This window comes from Hemiscyllium ocellatum, chromosome 9, assembly GCF_020745735.1.
Source record: "Hemiscyllium ocellatum isolate sHemOce1 chromosome 9, sHemOce1.pat.X.cur, whole genome shotgun sequence".
Classification (NCBI taxonomy): Eukaryota; Metazoa; Chordata; class Chondrichthyes; order Orectolobiformes; family Hemiscylliidae; genus Hemiscyllium; species Hemiscyllium ocellatum.
The window spans coordinates 71,743,547-71,758,899 of record NC_083409.1 but is presented as its reverse complement, the minus strand read 5'-3'; the positions used below and the strand labels follow the sequence as shown (position 1 = coordinate 71,758,899).

Here is a 15,353-nt window from a genome sequence, read left to right as displayed (position 1 = left end):
AAAGTGGAAGCGTTGGTTAAAATATTGGCAGGATTCTGAGAGAGTTCTAGGAAAAAGGTTAACATGACCACTGTGTTCAAGACCAGGTGAAGTAAAGCAAGAAACTATAAGTCGGTTAACCTAAAATTTGTTATGGGGGAAAAACTAGAAAATATAATTAAGGAAGAAATACTTGCAAATTTAGAAAAGCTTAACACAATCAAACAATGTCAGTGTGGTTTTGTGAAAGGAAAGTTATGTTTGATGAAATTTCCTAGAGTTCTTTGAGGATCTAACCAGCTGAGTCAATAAAGGAGAAGTGGTAGATATAATGTATTTGGTCTTCTAGAAGACCTTTGACTTTGACAAGGTGCCACATCAGACGGACAATATTAAGGTTAATCCATTAGCATGGATGAGGATTGGTTCATAGAAAGTTGGGATTAATAGGTTTTGTTCAGGTTGCAAAGACATAACTAGGAGAGTTCCTCAAGGATTAGTCCCAGAACCTCAATTATTTCTATCCATGTTAATGACTTGGAAGAGAGAGAGGACAGTGTAAAGTATCTAAATGTGCTGATGATACAAAAATAAGTGGAAGGGCATGTTGTGATGAGGGCGCAATGAATCTACAAGGGGATATAGATAGGTTGACTGAATGGGTAAAAAAGTCTCAGATGGAATTTCATGTTGCAAAGTATGAGGTCGTGTACTTTGGTCGGCAGATTGTTATTTAAATAGAGCGAGGTGGCAACCAATTGTAGTACAGTGTGATCTAGGTCCATTTATGTATAAAATACAAAAGGGTAACATGTAGGTGCAGCAAGTCATTAAGAAGGTGAATAGAATTTTGGTCTTGCGAGAAGGTTGGAATTTAAAACTAGGAAGTCTTGTCCCAAATTTGCAGGATGTTGGAGAGGCCACATACGGAGTATTGCGTACTGTTTAGTTCTTGGTATTTTAAAAATGGATATGCTAGCACTGGGGACATTTCAAGAGGCTACTCACTAGGCTAATTCCTGTTGTCAAGATGTCTCCGCTAATGAGGGAGTCTTGAGCTAGGGGACATAGTTAGAGAATAAGGGGACTTTCATTCAAAACTGAGATGTGAAGGCATTTATTCTGCCAGAAGATAGAGAATGTTTGGAATTTTATCCAGAAGGGCATAGACAATGTTGAAGTGGGCAAATATTTTAATGCAGAGAAGTGTGAAATGATGCATTTTGGTCAGAAGAATGTTGAAAGACAGTGTCAAATCGGGTATAATTCTAAGGATGGAGTGGAGTGCAGGAGCAGAGGGACGTGAGTGTATGTACGCACAGATCATTGCAAGGGGCAGAACAGGGGAGAGAGCAATGAATATAGCATACAATATTCTTGTCTTTATTAATAGGGGCACAAGTACAAGAACATGGAGGTAATGCTGAATTATTTGCTGTTCGGCTACTAAATCTCTGCTTTCTAATTTTCTAATTTCCATTTCCATCTTATTTTTCCTCACTTTTGTTCTCATCCATTAGGTTTCCTCCCCCTGCTGTTCTATTTTAAACACTCCCTCATGGTATGTGAACACCCCAGAGGATATTGGTCACTTCCCTGTTGGGCAGCAACTATCTGGCTTGTAAAACTGTACCCTCCCCAGAATCTGCCCCATGGCCTCAAGAATCTCAATCTACTTTACTACACAATCTCTCCAGCCTCACTTTCAACTGCTTGAGCATAGCTAAAGTAACTTCATTATTTAAAAAGGGAGGCAGAGAGAAAACCAGAAATTGTAGACCAGTGAGCTTGACATCGATAGTGGGGAAGAAGCAAGAGTTCATTATCAAGGATTTTACTTGGAAAACAGTGACAGAATCCAGCATGGGTTTACAAAAGGCAGATCATGCTTGATAAATTTATTCTTTGAGGATGTAACTAGTCGAGTTGATCAGAGGAGCCAAGGACATGGTTTAATTGGACTTTCAGAAGGTTCTTGACAATTCCCACAAAAAAGATTAACGTTTAAATTAAATCTTATTGGATTAGGGGTAGTGTACTAAGATGGATGGAAAATTGTTTCCTGTCTGTGAACCAAAGAATAGGAATAAATGGGTCTTTTTCTGAATGACAGGCAGTGATTTGTAGGGTACCACAGAAATCCATTTAAAGAAAACAATTATAGAACATAGAACAGCACAGCACAGTATAGGCCCTTCGGCCCATGATGTTGTGCTGAGCATTTACCTTAATCTAAGATCAACCTGACCTCCACACCCCTCAATTTACTGCCATCCATGTGCTTGTCCAGCAGTCACTTAAATGTCCCTCGTATCTCTGGCTGTACTACCACAGCTGGCAGTGCATTCCACGCACCTGCCATCCTCTGCGTAAAGAACCTCTCTCTGACATCTCCCCTATATCTCCCTCCAATCACCATTAAATTATGACCTCCCGTGACAGCCCTGGGGGAAAAGTCTCTGGCTATCTACTCGTATATAATATGCACCTCCCATTACCTTGTACACCTCTATCAAGTCACCTCTCTTTCTTCCTTCTCTCCAGTGTGAAAAGCCCTTGCTCATTCAATCTCTCTTCATAAGACAAGCCCTCAAATCCAGGCAGCATCTTAGTAAATCTCCTATGCATCCTCTCTAAAACTTCTACATCCTTCCTATAACGAGGTGACCAGAACTGGACACAGTATTCCAAGTGTGGTCTATAGAGCTGCAGTAAAACCTCACTACTCTTAAATTGAATCCCCCTGTTGTGGTTCTATTCGCCGAGCTGGGAGTTTTTGTTGCAAACATTTCGTCCCCTTTCTAGGTGACATCCTCAGTGCTTGGGAGCCTCCTGTGAAGCGCTCCTGTCATGTTTCCTTCGGCATTTATAGTGGCTTGTCTCTGCCACTTCCGGTTGTCAGTTGCTGTCCGCTGCAGTGGCCGGTACATTGGGTCCAGGTCGATGTGTTTGTTGATAGAGTCAGTGGATGAGTGCCATGCCTCTAGGAATTCCCTGGCTGTTCTCTGTTTGGCTTGCGCTATAATAGTAGTGTTGTCCCAGTCGAATTCATGTTGTTTGTCATCTGTGTGTGGGACTACTAAGGATGGCTGGTTGTGTCGTTTCGTGGCTAGTTGGTGTTCGTGGATGCGGGTTGTTAGCTGTCTTCCTGTTTGTCCTATGTAGTGTTTTGTGCAGCCCTTGCATGGGATTTTGTACACTACGTTGGTTTTGCTCATGCTGGGTATCGGGTCCTTTGTCCTGGTGAGTTGTCTGAGAGTGGCTGTTGGTTTGTGTGCTGTTGAGTCCTAGTGGTCGCAGCAGTCTGGCTGTCAGTTCGGAAATGCTCCTGATGTATGGTAGTGTGGCTAGTCCTTTGGGTTGCGGCATGTCCTCATTCCGTTGTCTTTCCCTTAGGCATCTGTTGATGAAATTGCGTGGGTATCCGTTTTTGGTGAATACCTTGTATAGGTGTTCTTCTTCCTCTTTTTGCAGTTCTGGTGTACTGCAGTGTGTTGTGGCCCTTTTGAATAATGTCCTGATGCAACTTTGTTTGTGTGTGTTGGGGTGGTTGCTTTCATAGTTCAGGACTTGGTCTGTGTGTGTGGCTTTTCTGTATACCTTCGTGCTGAATTCTCCGTTCGGTGTTCTCTGTACCATCACGTCTAGGAATGAGAGCTGGTTGTCCTTTTCTTCTTCTCTTGTGAATCGGATTCCTGTGAGTGTGACGTTGATGATCCAGTGTGTGTTCTCTATTTCTGTGTTTTTAATGATTACAAAGATGTTGTCCACATATCTGACCCAGAGTTTGGGTTGTATTTGCGGTAAGACTGTTTGTTCTAACCTTTGCATTACTGCTTCTGCTATGAGTCCAGAGATCGGTGAGCCCATGGGTGTGCCGTTGATTTGTTTGTGTATCTGGTTGTTGAATGTGAAGTGTGTTGTGAGGCACAGGTCCAGTAGTTTAAGTATGCCGTCTTTGTTAATAGGTTCAACGTCCTGTTGTCTGTTCTGTATGTCCAGCAGGTTGGATATTGTTTCTCTGGCTAGGGTTTTGTCGATAGAGGTGAACAGTGCTGTTACATCGAATGAGACCATGGTTTCTTCCTTGTCTATGTGTATATTTCTGATGATGTCCAAGAATTCTTGTGTTGACTGTATAGACTGTCTGGATCCGCTGATCAGGTGTTTCAGTTTCTGCTGTAGCTCTTTAGCCAGTTTGTGTGATGGTGTCCCTGGTAGTGATACTATGGGTCTGAGTGGGATGTCTGGTTTGTGTACTTTAGGTAGTCCACAGAATCTGGGGGTGTTGTTGCTTTCAGGTTTCATTCTTTGTAGGTCAGACCTGGTTATCTGTCCGTTTTTTTTGTAGATTTCTCAGTGTGTTGTTTATCCTGTTGGTGAGCTGTGGGGTGGGGTCAGACTTCCTCTTTTGGTAGGTGTTGGTGTCTGCAAGTAGTTGTTGTGCCTTTTGGATGTAGTCTGCTTTGTCCAGTATGACCGTCATTCTGCCTTTGTCTGCTGGTAGTATGATTATGTTCTTATCGTTTTAGTGATTTTAGTGCTTCTCTCTCCTTGGTGTTGAGGTTATTGTTTGTCTTTTCCTTATTATCATAGGTACGAAACTTAGTCTCTCTGTTTGTTGTGTCTCTTCTGTCAATCCATTGTTCCGGAGTGTGCATTCTAGTGCTGCTAGGAAGTCCGCTGTCTTAGCGTCCCTGTGGTTGTAGTTGAGTCCCTTGGCCAGTATTGTTCTTTCCGTGTCTGTGAGCTGTCTGTCGGAGAGTTTTTAATTGGCGTGCAATTTCTTGTCTGTATTTGTGAAGTCTGTTGTGAGCGTCTGTAATCATTCCCTGGATCATCGATAGTCTGTTCTGTCTGGCTGTGTCCCTGGCTTGTGGATTGTTGACTGGTGGTCTGTATCTGACACATGGTGGAAGGATTCGATTCTTTCAGCATTCATGCAGGAACCGGAGTTGTTCGTATGTGGTGCTTAGGCGGTTAGCACAGGATTCCCATTTCCTGGCTTGTCTTAGCGTCTCTCGCCCGTAGGTGTTCAAAGTTTGGGAGAAGATTTGTAGCTCAGGTGCTCATTGTTGTGGTTCTGTTCACCGAGCTGGGAGTTTTTGTTGCAAACGTTTCCCCCTGTTAATGAAAGCCAAAGCACTGTAAGCCTTCTTAACAGCCCTATTAACTTAGGTGGCAACTTTGAAGGATCTATTTATGTGGACCCCAAGATCCCGCTGTTCCTCCACACTGCCACGAATCCTGTTTTTAACCCTGTATTCAGCATTCAAATTTGACCTTCCAATAGGAATCACTTCATAGTTATCCAGGTTGAATTCCATTTGCTACTTCTCAGATCAGTTCTGCATCCTGTCAATGTCTTGTTGGAGCCTGCAACAGCCCTCGACACTGTGTCTACAACACCACCAACCTTTGTATCATTGGCAAACTTACTAACCCACCATTCCACTTTGTCATCCAAGTCATTTATAAAAATTACAAAGAGCTGAGGCCCAAGAACACATCCCTGTGGGACTCCACTGGTCACAGACCTCCAGGCAGAATACTTTTCATCCACTACCACTCGCATCTTTTGGCCACCAATTCTGTACCCAGACAGCCAAATTTCCCTGTATCTCATACCTCCTAACTTCCTGATTGAGCCTACTGTGGGAATGCCTTACTGAAATCCATTTACACTACATCCACTGTTCGACCTTAATCAACTTGTCTCATCACATCCTCAAAGAACTCAATAAGGCTTGTGAGGCATGACCTGCCCCTCACAAAGCCATGCTGACTGTCTTTAATCAAACTCTGTTTTTCCAAATAGTAGTGAATCCTATCTCTCAGAATCCTTTCCAGGCGAAGTAAATGTCTGTAATGAAGGGAAGAGAGTCCCCGCTGATCTTCTCAGTTGTCCTCACCATATGTTGTCTGGTCTTACGATCCAGGGTGATGCAATTCCCAAACGAGGCAGTGATGTAGGAACTCAGGGTATTCTCAATGAACCCTCTGTAAAATGTGAAGATGGGGGTGGGTGGTGGCCTTTCTTCAGCCTGCACAAAGTAGAGACACTGCTGGGCTTTCTTTGCTATGGAGCTTGTGTTGAGGGTCCATGTGAGATTCTCTGCCAGGTGTACATCAAGAAATTTGTGCTCTTCATGATCTCCATGGGGGAGCTGTCGATGTTCAGCAAAGAATGGTCGTTCTGTGCCTCCTGAAATCAACAATCATCTCTTTCGTCTTGTTCACATTCAGAGACAGATTGTTGTCTCTGTACCAGTCCATTAGTTGCTGCACCTCCTCTCTGTATGCCGACTCATTGTTCCTGCGGATGAGACCCACTACAGTTGTATCATCAGTGAACTTGATGATGTGATTTGACCTGTGCATCGCCGCACAGTTGTGCGTCAACAGGCTGAACAGCAGTGGACCGAGCACACAGCCCTGGGCGGCCTTCTGCTCATTGTGATGGTTTTGGAGATGCTGTTCTCGATCTGGACTGTCAGGAAGTCCAGGATCCAATTAGGGGGAGGTATTCAGGCCCGACAGACTCTGCTTTCCAATCAGGCGCTGAGGAATAATAGTGTTAAATGCTGAACTGAAGTCTGTGAACACAGTGGTCCTTCTTCTCCAGGTGGGTGAGGGGCAGACGGTGGAAGTGACACCATCTGTTGAGCTGTTGTCTTGATACGCAAACTGCAGGGTATCCATTGTGTGTGTGTGTGTGTGTGTGTGTGTGTGTGTGTGTGTGTGTGGGGGGGGGGGGGGCAGCAGTGTCTTAATATTCCTTATGACAAGCCTTTCAAAGCACTACCTGACAATGGGTGTAAGCGCAACAGGGTGGTAGTCATTAAGATAGGACGCTGAAGACTACTTTGGCACAATGTTCATGGGTTGACTTTGCACAGGGGCTTTCCTCATTTCTGCCATGGCAAAGCACAGCACCTGGTCATTGGGCGGGGGTGTGGACCTCCTCAATGCCACATCGTTTTGTCCTCAAACCGTGTATAAAAGTTGAGACCACACCTGGAATATTGTGTGCAGTTTTGGATTCTTTACCTGAGGAAGGATGCTTTTGCTATCAAAGGAGTTCAAGGAGGAGATCCCCTTCTCTGATCCATCTGGAACCCTCTCTAATGCTATCATAACCTTTTTGAAGGGTGATGACCAGATTTGAACACACTATCCTCATTGAGGCCAAACCAATGTTTTTGCATTATCATAACTTCATTTTGTACACTCAACATAGCTCACCATCTTGCATGCTTTATTAACTGTCGTATCAACCTGTCCTGCCACTTGCACTGATTTATACCCTTAGTTCCTCTATTCCTGCATCACTTTTACAACTACTTTGTGATGTATCTAACTTTAACATTTAGAGTTTGAACTGGGGCATGTGGTTTTGATCTGTGTGTCTGAAAGAGTTTAGTGATCATGCATGTTTTTCTGCCACCATGGTGAATTCTTTGATGAAAAAAATTTGAAGGAGAGAATTCTTGGAGTTTGTGGGTAATTTGTTTATGTTGGGAGGTTTTTACAAGCAAATGAAGAGTTGTGCATCAGGCTTTCAGTTTAGAAGGTCAGAGATTGATTTTTTTTGGATAGGGGTTAGTCCCCCATGTCTCCCCCAGGTTAAGGAAGACCTTTTGAATTGGGCAGTTTCGTAGAAGATTGTTATGCAAAACGTTGGTCCACATGAAAAGGATTGGTTTAAAATTAGGTTAGCTCTGTGGAATTAGTTTAGTTTGCAAGTTCCAGGCCAGTAGTTTTTTTAAATGTCGTTGGGAATGATTTGAAGCTGAAGAAGTCTAAGCTCAGTTGTATGAAGATTCGAGGAAAAAGTTATTAGATTCTCAACATTGGGAATTGAAGCCACTATTAACCGAAATTTAAACTAAGCCCTATGTATGTGATAAAAATGGAATTCTTTCAGGTGTGAATATTGTAAACGAGTTCTGTTGTGATTAGTGGGATTGTATTTTATCATAGTTTTCAAAATCTTTAAACTTGTATTATATGTAAATTGTTTTTTTTGTTTTTGTTAGTTTTTGTGTCGTGAATTTCTGTTTTATTGTTAAAATCACATCTGGTGCGATGAATCTGTGTTTCAGTAAAAGACCAACCAATTAAAACCTAAGCAAAAATCTATCAAACCAAATTTCAGTCTGGGATCAGACTTGACCAGTAGTCATATAGCTGAGATAATAGCAACTGCTTAATCTTAACCTTGCTGGCCATTCCATACCATAATTAATCATTTTATACTTCTCTACATTAGCTTTAATTTATAGATAGATGGCACTCTGCGTGTCTCTACGATGTTGAATTTTTTGTTGCTATCCTCACAGTTCACAATACTTCCAAGCATTGTCATTTGTACATTTTAGGGCTGTGACCTCTGCTCATTAGTGTATTTCAAGACAATGTACTTGTCTCTAATCCAAAAAAATTATCATTGTTCCCTCTATCTCAACCCATTTTTTTGTTTGTTTATGCTGCTTCTTGTCCCTATTATTTCATGTGTTCTAACTTTGCTGACAAGCTTGTTATGTAGCATATTATCAGATGAAGATTAATATATGCCACATTAACTACACTGTCTTTACCAACATTCTTTGTTGGATCATCAAAAAGTACAAATTACTCATGCATGATTTGACCATACGTTTTTGCTGCCTTTCTATAATGGGTCCCAGTTGACTGAGAGACTGGTTACCAAAAGACATGACTGACATGACAAGTCTCCCATACGTACAGATGAAAAAGGACACCAGTTCGACAGGGACAATGCATCCATCCTGGGACAGGCCAAACAAAGACATGGGCGGAAGTTTGAGAGGCCTGATATTTCAATCGGAACTCCATTAGCAAACACACAGTTCTGGACCCCATTTACCAACTTCTCAAACAGAACCACTGGAAATGATACCACCTATCACAACAAACTAAGACAAATAAATAGCAAGAGGGACAGTACACCAAAGCTTCACTGGAGACTCACTGATGATATTACCTAGCATCATCAGATGAAATGTCTGAAAACAAGCCCACCAGCTCAGCAAGCAATTAGACAACCGGATCCGTAACCTGAGCGTTAAATTTTCTCCAAAACCTTAATCGTATGTCCTTTATTGAACAAGGGCCAAATCTCCGGGCCTCTAGGATTAAAAGATAATGACCTGTGTCTCTGCTGTTTCCATCCTTCTTTCCTTTGGTACTTTTTGATGCTTCTCATTTGTTCATGGGATGAGGGCATTGCTGGCTAGACAGTGCTTATTGCCCATAGGGAAGTTGAGAGTCAGCCACATTGCAGTGCATCTGGAATGGCAAGTAAGTAGACCAGGTAAGGATGGCAGATTTCCCTAAAGGACATTAGTGAACCAGATGGGTTTTGCAGACAATTGGCAGTGGATTTAAAGCAGTCATTAGATTCTTTATTCCAGATATTTACTGATTTGAAATTCCACTATCTGCCATGGTGGTATTTGAACCTGGGTACCCAGAACGCTATCTGAATCTCTGGATTAACAGTCCAGTGATAATACCACTAGGCCATCAACTCCCCTTGATAACTCATCAACTTAATAGTCAACCTAATATTGCAATGTCATCCGTACAGTAGAAAGATGAAGTAAATGGTATAAAGTTAATTTATTCATTCATTTATTTATCCAACGAGCTCCATCACGTATTGCAGTGCTATATAGAATTTGCCAACATTTGCAGTTTATTAAATTCAGCAAGATCTGTGCACTACTAGATGTTTGCTTTGCTAATGTGGTTGTGACAGCAATTTTGTTTTCTCAGCAGATGCTAAATTGTGTTTTTACAGAGGTAAAATAATAAGACAACTTGGATATTAGATTGTTTCTGTCCTTGTGCAGCCAGGTTTATTTCTAATTTTATCTTATTGTATGGATTGTTTTTGAAATGGCTTAAAAGTTTTCTATATTTTTTTTAAAGCTCTCCATTATTGTACTTTTCCTTGCATCATTACTGGATCTGTTGTAGATATTATAGACTAATTGGAAATTGATATTTTATAATTACTCAATTCTCTTATCATTGTATCATGTGACTACAGGATCATCCTTAGTCTTTTAATTTAGCAGTCCCTGTGCAATGCATTTATGTAATTGTCTTCATGTACGTGAAGTAAATTCACATAGGGATGTTATGTCCTTCATTGAAGAACTAATGGCAGTGATGATGAGCTGTCGGAGAGCAGCACTTCTGTATTTATGCACTCGCAAGATATCTCAGGCTAGTCCAATGTTTACTGTTTATTTTGAATTGTCCTGGAGAAGGTGGAGTGCTACCTTTTCTGTATAGCTGTTAGAAAAGAGGTTCCAGGATTTTGACCTTGTGACAGTGAAGTAACGCAATATAGTTCCAAATCACGATGGTGAGTCCATTGGAGGGGACACTGTAGGTGCTGGTATTTCCATCGTTTCTGCTGCCTTTGATCTTCCAGGTGGTAGAGGTCGCAGGCTTGGAAGTGCTGTGAAAAGAGCCAAGGGCATTGCTGCAGTGCGTCTTGTAGATGTAACATGCTAATGTCACTGTATATTGTTGGTGGATGAAATGCTAATCAAGTGAGCTGCTTTGTCTTGGATAGCGCTGAGTTTTGTGAGTATTATTCAAACTGAATTCAGCCAGGCAAGTGGAAAATATTTCATCTCACCCCTGACTTCTTCCTTGTAGATAGTGGATAGGCTTTGGGGAGTAAGCATGCACTGTACTGAGGATTTATACCCTGTGAGATTTGATCTTGTTATCAAGTTGATGTGAGGACTGTGGTGACCAGACATTTGGGCACTGTTTAGTTTAAGGATTTAGATTTCTCGATTGTTAGCTTGGTGGTTGTCACTTTTTGAATTACCTTATTTTTACTGAGTTTAATCAGTTTTAAATTCTTGAGTTTTAATTTGATCACTTCTCATCTGCAGACTATTCTGAGGTCTCTTCACTTGCCTAAGAATAATAGCCTTTACGTTCTCACACCTGACATAGCCCAACCAGGATCAGAAGGGCCAGCCACAAGTCAGTCTGGGTAAGCTATCAAGTTACTTTCTTCCATATTTTTCTGTAAATACAGCTTCTGATAACTTTCCTTCAGCATTGATTTATTTGGCTGTATTTTTCAGCTCTGGAGTTGACTGAAGTAGGAGTGCAAAACCAATCAAGAACATTTTTATAAATTTCCATTGGATAACCTGTTATGAATGATAACAAATTCAATACTTGGTAATTGACAAGGGTTAGAAAGCAAAGCAGTTCTTGTATTTAGCAATCTTTGAGTGTATATTTTCATGGCGATCTCATATTTGTCAGAGTGCTGGTGTAAGAGCCATGGAAACCCCGGAAAGTCTTCATTTTGACTGTTTATGCTGTTTTTCCAGGGTTTCCGTAGGTCTTCTGGCAAAGTTTTGGTGGTTGTGCAGGAGAACATTTCAGAAATTCAGACCATTGAATCTAATTGGAAAGGAGGTCTACAGCTATGGTGTAAGATTACCTTGTCTAAAATGATTTTAAAATTGGTATATCAGGTCTCTGAAATGAACAATATATTTTGTCAGATATTATATTGTCACTTGTAAATTTTGTAAGTAATTAGGCATCATCTATGAATTAGTAAAATTGAATACATAAACTTCAAAATCAAACACTGAGAATTCTATATGACTTCAACAATTCATTTGTTCTCATTAAGAAATGCACAGCATCTGAAAAGAGGTTAATGTTCAGTTAAAGGCTGACAAAATTTCAGATTGTAGTGGTTATTACAATATTTATACTCAGCTATTTTATTTAATCTTGAATCAAATGTTGATTATTGTGACATTGTGTCAATGCACCAAAGACTTGCATATCTGTTTTCTGAGGGTAGAGAGTCTGCTGCAGATTCTAATATTAGGAATACACTGATAATCAAGTAGAAAATGTCTTAAATGGGCAACCAGCCTTCAATTAATAATTGAGGTGGAGATATTTTGAAAAAATAAATAATTATACAGCATTTTTCTCAATGTTCTAACAAACACAAACTCTTCAATAAAGAGATGATGATGGTGTTTTGGATGAGATTTTCATTGAGGCATTGCGCAACACTGTCTCAATGCAACTAAAGTGGAAACTTACAATGTTTAGATGCTGGTCCTTTGCAAATGGTTTGTAATAATGATTATCTTTTGTAATAGGATGATAAGAGGTATTTTACGTCAATCTTCACTATAGAGAATGCAAGTAACATCCTAGTTAGAGCTGTAAATCTGGAAATGGAAGGCAGACCAAAAAATTGTAAGAAAATTGCAATCACCAGGGAAGTGACACTAGACAAATTATTGTAGCTATGGGCTGCAAGATCTTTGGTCCTGATGGACTTCATCCTCGGGTTTTTCTTAAAAAAAAGTGGTTGATGAAATAGTTGAACGCATGTGTTTAAATTTTCCAAAATCCCCTAGGTTAGGGAGGTTCCATTATATACGGAAGCAGTGAATGCAACGCCTTTTTTCAAAAACGCAGGTATGCAAAAAGTGCGAAATTACAGGCTGGTTAGCTTAACATCAGAGGGAAACTGTTACCTGTTGTAAAAAATGTTACAGCAGGCAATTTGGACAAGTTCAAGTTAATCAGACAGAGTCACTATAATTTTGTGGAAAGGAAATTGGATTTAATCAATTCATTGGAATTCTTCGAAGAAGTAACTTGTGTTGTGGTTAAAGGGGAACTTTACTTAGATTATACTTAGATTTCCAGAAATCATTTGATAAAATGCCTCATCAAAGGTTACTGCAGAAAATAAAAGCTTATGGTGAAGGAGGTAGCAAATTGGCATGGGTAGAAGATTTGTTGACTGGCAGAAAATGGTAGGCATAAATGGATCTTTCTCTGTTTGGCAAAATGTAATGATTGGTGTGCCACAGGGATCAGTGCTAGCCTTTTAACAATTTGTATCAATAGTTTGGATCAAGGAACAAGAAGCTACAGTAGCTAAATTCATCGATATTGAAAGAGATGCAGTGCACACACGTGTTCTTTCTATTTGCAAAGGACATCACATTGTGTGTCAATATATTTAGTTTGTAATACATGCAGGTGCACCACATCACAAGCCAGACAATGCTGTTCACTGGACTTGTTTCAATTCAACAATAAGAGACAGCTATTCCCTGATGCTTTGGTCAAAACATTGCACTGAGAAATCAGAGTAATCTGGCTAATTTAAAATTTAACTTGAAGTTAATTATCAGTTATTATTAACTGGTGTGCTTCTACCAATTAGAGAGCATTTGCCAATCAATCACCATTCTCTTCTCAAACTGTATAAATATTTGTTTCTCCTTTATTGGTATTCTGCAAATTCAAGTTGAATATAAGAAGAAAAGATTTGACAAATATCAGCAATATAAAAAAGTGTTGAATAACAAAGATTGAGCGAGGCCATAAAATTTGAACTGAGCCGAGAACAGTTTTGATAACGTGAACTGAGAATTGTTGGAACACTTAGCCATGAATTGATTTTAATTTGGTAAGAAATATTTGTCTGGTACCTAAATTTATTGAAGAGGGAGTTGAAATATATTCTCTATCATTTGAGAAAGTTGCTGTAAGTTTCAATGGCCGAGAGAATTGTGAACCAAGTGTTGCAGGTTGTTCAGATCTTCTGGGTGAACAGTCCAATGTTATAACATGATTAATACTGCTGTGCTTAATACATTTGAATTAGTTCCAAAAGCTTGCAGACAAAAGTTTAGAAATCAGAGGAAGGGATGGAATCAGAACATTTTTGGAATTTGTTTATACAAGACATTGAATTTGATTGATGGTATGGAGCAAGCAGTCTGAGCAAGATTTTGAAAATTTCAGAGGTTCTGTTAATGGAAAACTTTAAAAGCGGTGATCCCTGTCTACCATCTGGAAGTCTGTAAGGCTTCGGAGTTCAGAGAGGTTGCTGTTTTGGCTGACGGTTACAATCTGTCCCAAAATCCCAATGGCAGTAAACCTTGGCAAACAGATAGTGAACAGAATAGTTATCGCTGTGAGGGGAGAAGCTGAAATGAAGTGACAGATGTTTTCAGAGTGGTTAAAAACACAATGTGGGAGATATGCATTGTTCAAGAGAACCAATATACTACTTTTGCATTAAGACAGTGCATGGAAAAGCAAATTGATAAGAATTAGAAACTAAGCTGGTGACATTTGTAATTGTACCAGTGAGTGAAATCTATGACAAACCACTACTACTGTGGTACAGTGATGCCGACAGCCGAGGTTTAATTCATGTGCCAACTGAGGTCACACGAAGGATTAATTTAAGGTCATGTACCGCTTTAACCTCACTCTTTATCTGAGGCATGATGACACTTGTGTTAAACTGTTGTCATCTCTGAGAGCAGCCAGTGTCCTCTGGGCCAATGGCAAGTTCTACCTTAACTCACTTCAATGTATTTACAGTGTGTGGAAAACAGAATATATGAGGGTGTTGGAGACCAAAAAAGGTCATTATCCTTAAGGAGGAGGGAGGTGATGGCTTAGTGGTAATGTCATTGGATTCCTAATCAAGAGCCTCAGGTTAATAATTATGAAACATGAGGTTGAATACTATCATGTTAAAATTTAAATTAAAATCTATAATTGAAAATGAAGCCAAGTTAATGGCCATGTAAGCATTGTCAATTATTATAAAATCCTATCTGGTTCATCGATGTCTTTTAAGAAAATGCATCTGCTGACCTTACTTACCCTAGTTGCATGACTGCAGGCACACAGCAATATAATTGACTCTTAACTGCCCTCTGAAATGGCCCAGGAGCTAATTAGTTCAAGGGTAATTAGAGTTAGCCCATGGAAGAAGAAGGAAAGGTGCAGGGTTAACTGTGGAACTTCTAGGAGAAAGTGAGGACTGCAGATGCTGGAGATCAGAGCTGAAAATGTGTTGCTGGAAAAGCGCAACAGGTCAGGCAATATCCAAGGAGCAGGAGAATCGCCGTTTCGGGCATGAGCCATTCTTCAGAAAGGGCTTTCTTTCCTGAAGAAGGGCTCATGTCTGAAATGTCGATTCTCCTGCTCCTTGGATGCTGCCTGACCTGCTGCGCTTTTCCAGCAACACATTTTCAGCTCGTAACTGTGGAACTTATATTCTTTCCATGTCTGTGTGGGTTTCCTCCCATGGTCCAAAGGGTGCAGGTTTGGTGGATTGGCCATACTAAACTGCCCAGAGTGTCCAGGGAAGTTCAGGCTAGGTAGATTAGCCATGGGAAATGCAGGGTTACAGGGATGGGTCGGGGGTGTGGGTCTGGGTGGGATGCTCTTTGACAAGTCAGTGCTGACTCAATGGTCTGACTGGCTTGCTTTCACACAGTAGGGAATTCTATGAT

General features: G+C 40.5%; 1 protein-coding gene across 2 annotated transcripts in view; it reads left to right on the top strand.

The window, feature by feature from the left end:
- faf1 (Fas (TNFRSF6) associated factor 1) overlaps positions 1-15,353 on the top strand; it is a 389,085-nt gene that overhangs the window by 79,525 nt on the left and 294,207 nt on the right. For both annotated transcript variants that reach the window (XM_060829823.1, XM_060829824.1), the window contains one exon: positions 10,923-11,026. In XM_060829823.1, coding sequence (XP_060685806.1) covers positions 10,923-11,026 — 104 coding nt within the window. The remainder of the gene's footprint in view (positions 1-10,922; positions 11,027-15,353) is intronic.